This window comes from Pollachius pollachius, assembly GCF_949987615.1.
Source record: "Pollachius pollachius genome assembly, chromosome: 3".
Lineage (NCBI taxonomy): Eukaryota > Metazoa > Chordata > Actinopteri > Gadiformes > Gadidae > Pollachius > Pollachius pollachius.
The window spans coordinates 8,334,650-8,342,149 of record NC_136936.1 but is presented as its reverse complement, the minus strand read 5'-3'; the positions used below and the strand labels follow the sequence as shown (position 1 = coordinate 8,342,149).

General features: G+C 49.6%; 1 protein-coding gene across 5 annotated transcripts in view; it reads right to left on the bottom strand.

The window, feature by feature from the left end:
• Nucleotides 1–7,500, bottom strand: part of LOC307073370 (latent-transforming growth factor beta-binding protein 4-like) — a 21,133-nt gene that overhangs the window by 11,497 nt on the left and 2,136 nt on the right. For 3 of the 5 annotated variants that reach the window (XR_013811726.1, XM_079733161.1, XM_079733163.1), the window contains exons 2-11: nucleotides 6,466–6,675; nucleotides 5,055–5,119; nucleotides 4,479–4,628; nucleotides 4,085–4,187; nucleotides 3,653–3,715; nucleotides 2,916–3,038; nucleotides 2,280–2,456; nucleotides 1,233–1,403; nucleotides 373–873; nucleotides 111–230 (exon numbers count right to left, since the gene is read on the bottom strand). Coding sequence is in view for 4 of the 5 variants with exons in the window: in XM_079733161.1 (XP_079589287.1) it covers nucleotides 111–230; nucleotides 373–873; nucleotides 1,233–1,403; nucleotides 2,280–2,456; nucleotides 2,916–3,038; nucleotides 3,653–3,715; nucleotides 4,085–4,187; nucleotides 4,479–4,628; nucleotides 5,055–5,119; nucleotides 6,466–6,675 (1,683 nt within the window). In the remaining variant the exon portion in view is untranslated. The remainder of the gene's footprint in view (nucleotides 1–110; nucleotides 231–372; nucleotides 874–1,232; nucleotides 1,404–2,279; nucleotides 2,457–2,915; nucleotides 3,039–3,652; nucleotides 3,716–4,084; nucleotides 4,188–4,478; nucleotides 4,629–5,054; nucleotides 5,120–6,465; nucleotides 6,676–7,500) is intronic. The other 2 variants (XM_079733162.1, XM_079733164.1) reach the window with 2 other exon arrangements.

Genomic DNA, 7,500 nt, shown 5'->3' with positions numbered 1-7,500 from the left:
GCTTCATCACTATGCTACATCCTAATGCTACATCCCTACGCTACATCAGTAGACCTGCGCATTACACTGCATCGTTAGACCGCCTCGTTAGTCCGGGTCATTAGACTCACTGGCCTGGACTCTACCGGGCCGCACTGTTGGCTGAACTGGAGGGGGGAGGGGCCGGGGCCGGGGCCAGTCCCCTCGACCTGCTGGATTGAAAGGACGTGACGCAGATGGGAGCTGACTTCCTGAGAGAGAGAGAGAGAGAGAGAGAGAGAGAGAGAGAGAGAGAGAGAGAGAGAGAGAGAGAGAGAGGATATTTGAATCTTCATTTCAGTTCATTAAAGTAGTTCCAGTTGAGTGACTCAGTGCTACTATCATCGGCTTTACCTGCAGTTTTGGGTATAGTGGCCGCTGGTCTCGAGGTCTGGTTGGGAACCACTGGTGCTCTAACAGGAACGCTGTCTGCTTTAGATGGGGGGACGGCGAGGGCAGCTTGGGCTGGGCTGCTGACCCCCCGATCAGGACCACTGGACGCATGAGAACCCCTGGACCCAGTAGAAACGCTTGACCCAGCAGAACCAGTGGAACCAGCAGAATTCCTGGAACCAATAGAACCACCGGATCCGGCAGAACCTCTGGACCCAGCGGAGCCTCTGGACCCAGTAGAACCACTGGAACCAGTAGAGCCACTGGAACCAATAGAAACACTTGATCCAGCAGAACCAATGAACCCAGTAGAACCACTGGAACCAGCAGAACCACTGGACCCAGCAGAACCACTGGAACCAGCAGAACCACCGGACCCATGAGAGCCCCTGGACCCAGCTGAACGCAGAGGAGGTCCAGTCTGCCCCCTGGTGGACGGGGTCTGCGGCTGGAACCCAGAACCTGGAGTGAGGGGGGGGCGGAGAGAAAGAAATCAATTCTTGTTCCAGCCTAGACATCTGGAGGAAGAGGACGGTGAAGGTTAGGGAACACCCGCCACACAGTGTGCTGTCATGGGCCGACCCGGATACAGCAGGAGCTGGGTCTGATTCAGGTGGAGCTGGGTCTGATTCAGGTGGAGCTGGGTCTGATTCAGGTGGAGCTGTGTCTGATTCAGGTGGAGCTGGGTCTGATTCAGGTGGAGCTGGGTCTGATTCAGGTGGCGCTGGGTCTGATTCAGGTGGAGCTGGGTTGGAGGTGTCCTGGCCCTCTTCACAAAATGTCCACACTCTCACACGTTATAGCCCTACAGCTGTGTGTACCTGTGTTGGAGCTCTGTGTCTGGATGCTTGTTCTTGCAGGTTGGTTGTCCTGATTAGCCTGGTTGCCCGGCGTTACCAGCTGAGCACTCCCGCTGGCCCTCTGGTGGAACTGCAGTGCGGAGGCTGAGTAGTGGTACCCGGGACCGGCAGGGCAGATGTCCTTAAACTCCACTGAGAGACAAACAGTCAGACAATCTGGTCCAGGGTCTAGTGGGGTTTATGGTTTGGGGGGGGGGGGTTAGGGTGGAGTAATGGTTGGGGTTAGGGTTAAGGTGGAGTAAGAGTTGGGGGTTAGTGTTTGGGTGGAGTTAGTGTTGGGGGTTAGACTTAGGATGGAGTAAGTGTTGGGGGTTAGGGTTGAGTAATAGTGGGTGGAGTAAGGGTTGGGCAGTTAGGGTGGAGTAAGGGTTGGGCAGTTAGGGTGGAGTAAGGGTTGGGCAGTTAGGGTGGAGTAAGGGTTGGGGGTTAGGGTGGAGTAAGGGTTGGGCAGTTAGGATGGAGTAAGGGTTGAGGGTTAGGGTGGAGTACGGGTTGGGGGTTAGGGTGGAGTAAGGGTTGGGCAGTTAGGATGGAGTAAGGGTTGAGGGTTAGGGTGGAGTAAGGGTTGGGCAGTTAGGATGGAGTAAGGGTTGAGGGTTAGGGTGGAGTAAGGGTTGGGGGTTAGGGTGGAGTAAGGGTTGGGCAGTTAGGATGGAGTAAGGGTTGAGGGTTAGGGTGGAGTAAGGGTTGGGGGTTAGGGTGGAGTAAGGGTTGGGCAGTTAGGATGGAGTAAGGGTTGAGGGTTAGGGTGGAGTAAAGGTTGGGGGTTAGGGTGGAGTAAGGGTTGGGCAGTTAGGGTGGAGTAACGGTTGGGCAGTTAGGATGGAGTAAGGGTTGGGCAGTTAGGATGGAGTAAGGGTTGAGGGTTAGGGTGGAGTAAGGGTTGGGCAGTTAGGATGGAGTAAGGGTTGGGCAGTTAGGATGGAGTAAGGGTTGAGGGTTAGGGTGGAGTAAGGGTTGGGCAGTTAGGATGGAGTAAGGGTTGGGGGTTAGGGTGGAGTATCCTACCTGAGGCGAAGTAGGGGCAGCGCTGGCAGTTGGCCCCCCAGGCTTTGCCCACGCGGCTGCAGCAGCAGATCTGCTTTGTGATGTTCTTCAGGATGGGGAGCGAGCAGGAGGACGGCCCAGTGCCCGGCCCAAGCACCCGGTAACACTGGCCTTTCTCCTCCGATATCACCCTCTGGGCTGGGGAGAGGGGGAGGAGAGAGAGAGGACCGTATTAAAAGACTGTCTGGACAGCAGCTTGCTTTTTATCCAGGGGAGATTCATGATCGACGAGCATAAGCATTCCAAAGATTCAGCCAATCAACACAGAGACCAACAAGACACCACGCCAGACGAGACAAGATGTGACTTTGACGTCACAGCTCGACGTCACCAGGTTCAATTCAAAAAGCGTAGACATGACGTCACATTTGAGCGGGAACGCCACCATATAGGACAGCCAGACTCATGCATTCATGCACCACATGACACATGAGAACACAAGTACAGACTAGTACTCAGAAGTACCAGCGCCAGGCAGTTGGGAATCCCAGCATGCTGAGCATTGCAGGAGGGAGAGGGTGGGGCTACTTAGAGACAGGGGAGGGGCTACTTGCAGAGGGGGAGGAGCTACTTACAGATGGGGGAGGGGCTACTTACAGATGCAGATTCCGTGAGATGCATCAAGAATGAACCCCGCCCTGCACACACAACTGTAGCTGCCTCTAGTGTTCACACACATACCATGTTCACACACACCGGGCTCTTCACACTCATTTACATCTACACACACACACACACACACACACACACACACAGACACACACACGCACACACACACACACACACACACACTCACTCACACACACAAAAACACCAGACACCATGCACCACACACACCATACACCACACGGGCACACACACACACACACACACACACACACACACACACACACACACACACACACACACCATATGCACCACACACACAACATGCTCCACATGGACACACACACCCCATGCCACTCACACAACAACACACACACACCAACACACACACACACACATACATACACACACACATCAAGCAACCCACACAAACACACAATACACAAACGTCATGAGTTAGCAGTAGGATTTTGGTGGGGGAAAAAACGTCATTGGGTGTTATGTAATATTGTGATTTTTTTAATATGTACTGTTAATGTATGATCTAATGTAATTATGTAATGTTATGTTGTAATGTTATATGGTTCTAAGATGTCAGGTTATCATGCTATGTAGTAACTTATAACATAACAGCTAGCTAATCTTACACACTAATCTTACAATCTTAACACACTACTAGCTGCTGTAGTGTGTGTGCGTGTGTGTGTTGTGGAATGTATGTGACTCACCAACACACTCTGTTCCATTGACTCTGTGAAAGCCAGCCGGACAGCTGCTGTTGCCTTGGTGACCTGAAATAAATCTTGATTATTGATCAATTTGATCAGGGGAGAAAGAGCCTGAGATAGGTCAGATGGAAATCAAGTCTCCAAGTCTGTGTTTGTGTATTTGTGTTTGAGAATGTGTGTGTGTGCCAGAATGTGTGTGTGCATGTGTGTGTCTGCATGTGTGTGTGTGTGTGTGCGTGTGTCTATGTGTGCGGGTACTTGACCGTGTATGTTCGTGATTTGTGTGTGTGTCTGTGTGTATGCACCCACATGACCGTGTGTGTGTGTGTCTGCGTGTTTGTGTGTCTGTATGTGCACCGGTTTGTGTGTGTTTTTGAATGGGTGTGTGACACGTGATTTTGTGTGTGTGCATGTGTGAGTGTGTGTGTGTACCTAAGTGGGGGGGACAGAGAACACACTCAGTGATACCCCAGGCTTTCCCCACCCCCCGGCAGCACGTCTCCTTACTCCGCAGACCAGGAAGAGGTGAGCCACACTGCAGACAGACAGGTACACAGAGAGAACGGCAGGTTGACAAATCGACAGACGGGATAGAGAGATTGATAAAGAGATAAAAAGACAGACAGATGAACAGAATCAGACAGACAGAGGAAGGCAGACAGACAGACCGACCGACAGAGTTTCAGGCAACAAGACAGACAGACAGATAGAGAGAAAGCTAAAAGGGCCGACAGGAGGGATAGAGATAGACAGACAGACAAACATGAGCCATCTTGTCTCGGTGGCCTCTGTCACCTGGTCTCCATGGAGATGTGGTGCGCCTCACCTGTTTGTCGGTCACCTGTCTGAAGCAGTATTTGAAGCCTGATTGCTGGGTGTAGGTTCCAGCCCCCCGCAGGGTCTGGCCCTGGACCCTTAGCCCTGCAGGCGCCGGGGGTCCCACCTCGCTCTGCTGGCCAGGACCGGACCCCCACACCTGGGTGAGTTCATCAAATAGTTTATAAAAGTTAATAAATCAATTCATGAAATGTTTCTAAAAGTGTATAAATCCGATTATTAAAGAGTTGGTGAAAGAGTTCATAAAACAGTAAAGGTTTAGTAAAGAATGTATTTAAGAGATTATCAAAGAGTTCTAAAACAAATCGTTCAAGAGTTGATTATTAGGAGTTTGTAAAATATTTTTTAAGAGTTTATTGATGACTTCATTAATTAGGTTATAAAATAGTGCATTAAAAAGTTTATTAAATTGTTTATAGAATAGTTTATGAGTTTATTCAATTGTTTGTAAATCAGTTAATTAAATAGTTTCATAAAGAGTTTATTAAAGAGTTTATTATATAGTTCATAAAGAGTTTATTAAACAGTTTGTAAAAGAGTTAGAATAAAAATATTGTGTGTGTACCTTCACCACCTGGGTTATTTTAAGGCTGGCCTCCAGGGGGTACTGTGTTCTCAACCTAGCGGAGCCTGGAGACAAACACACGGCACATTATATTTTATTCAACCAGGAAGCTCAAAGTGAATATCTTTTGGGTCTCTTTGTGAGTCTGGTGGTCCGTGCTCAAATGCCCGGGAACGTCTACCAGACGACAGCAATGTGAACAGTTGATAGCCCGGGTGGCTGAAGTCTGTAATGATCTGTGCTTTCCTAAAGCATCATGAGTGGGAGATGCCTTGCACAGAGGGAAGATGGCAGCCGATGCAGCGCTTCACTCTGTTCACGGAGGGTTGGCTTAGCTTAGGAGGTAGGGCAGTTGTCTTTTAATCAAAAGGTTGCTAGTTCGATCCCCAGCTCCTCCTAGCTGAGTGTTGATGTGTCCCTGAGCAAGACACTTAACCCTAACTGCTCCTGGCGAGCTGGCTGTCGCCTTTCATGGTTGACTCTGCCGTCGGTGTGGCAATGTGTGTATTAACAGATGTAAGTTGCTTTGGATAAAAGCGTCTGCTAAATGCCCCTAATTGTTCACCACCCTCTGGAGGGTCTTGTGATCAGAAGTGGAGCAGCTGCCGTATTGGGCAATACTTCAGAGAGAGGATGCTCTCAATGGTGTACTTTTAAAAGTGGGTGAGGGTCTTGGCCGAGATGCCAACATTATTCTTTGATGAACATACAGAGGAACTTGAAACAGGAGACTGTCACCACCTCAGCTCCAGCGATGTGTGCGGGGTCGTGACCGTGACCAGCTGTCAAGGGCAGTATTAAGACCCAGGATCCTAAGCTTGGGAACGAGCTTGGCGGGCTACCATAGTGTTGAATGCTGCGCTTCAGGTTTCATCGTCCAGGTGGGTTTCCGCTGGCCTGATGTCATTGGGAGCTTGTTCCAACATCGTGGAGCCAGGACAGCAAACAATCATAGTTGAGCGGCAGCTGATGTCCCTCGTAGTGAGGGGGTAGCAAGCTGTTTGGCATTCATGGAGCGTAGTATAACTGGGATGTATGGTTTGACCATGTCCTGGATGTTGGATGGGTCGAAGCTGATGCAGCACAGTAGCCAAGAACCGGTGACTTGATTCGGATTCGATTCAATTGTTATGAGCTGTAGGTCTGGTGAGCAGCGTGTTGTAAGTACTTCTACACCTGAACCCCATTAAGAGTTTACCAGGACACAGGCACACCTCTGCCCCTGACTCTGTGGTCCTGTCTTACCGCTAGATGGTCAGTGTGTCCTTGCCACGACGCAACAGATGTTAGCGTAACATCCTGGCCAAGATAGGCAGTAGCAAGGCATTACATATACAAATATATAATACATATATACAAAAGTACAAAAGAGAATGCAATCTCGAAAGAGTGTGGGAAAGGTCAAACCTACCTCTTACTGTCTGCTCCTCTCTTATTGGACGGCTCTGCAAAGGGAGGAGGTATTCTGACTGGGTCCGCACCTGATTGGCTCCTGGTGAGGGGGCGGGACCATGCTGGGTAGGGGCGGGGAGCTGGCAAAACTTCCCGGTGAAGGAAGGAGGACAGAGACATCGATCTCTCTGGACACACACTCCCCCGTTATTACAGAGAGGACACACAGCTAGCAGGGGAGGAGACATGAGGAAAGAGGAGAGAGGAGATAAAAGAGGATAACTGACTTTGCAGCAGATCGTGACATCTGCTACAAGCCTATCAGAACCTGATCGGGTCACCTGAGCCCGAGGCATTCACGGTCAATTAAATCAGACATGCTTTGTGTGTCCTCTGTATGAGTCATGGGATAGACAGACAGGTAGACCTTTTCTGACAGCCATTCACTCTCCACCACTACGGTTCATCAGTACGTTTCACTGTGTAGTTAGAGTACTGGGTGACTGGTTCATCACTATGTTACAATCAGCAGAGTTACAGTACTGAGTGACTGGTTCATCACTATGTTACAACCAGCAGAGGTACAGTACTGAGTGACTGGTTCATCACTATGGTGCACCGGGCAGAGTTACAGTACTGAGTGACTGGTTCATCACTATGTTACAACCAGCAGAGTTACAGTACTGATTGACTGGTTCATCACTATGTTACAACCAGCAGAGTTACAGTACTGAGTGACTGGTTCATCACTATGTTACAACCAGAAGAGTTACAGTACTGAGTGACTGGTTCATCACTATGTTACAACCAGCAGAGTTACAGTACTGAGTGACTGGTTCATCACTATGTTACAACCAGCAGAGTTACAGTACTGAGTGACTGGTTCATCACTATGTTACAACCAGCAGAGTTACAGTACTGAGTGACTGGTTCATCACTATGCTACAACCAGCAGAGTTACAGTACTGACTGGTCTTATGGGTGTGTAATTAGTGTCTTGACAGTGTTGGTTTGTGTGTGTGTTTGTGTCTGTGTGTGTAGTTATCGTGCGTTA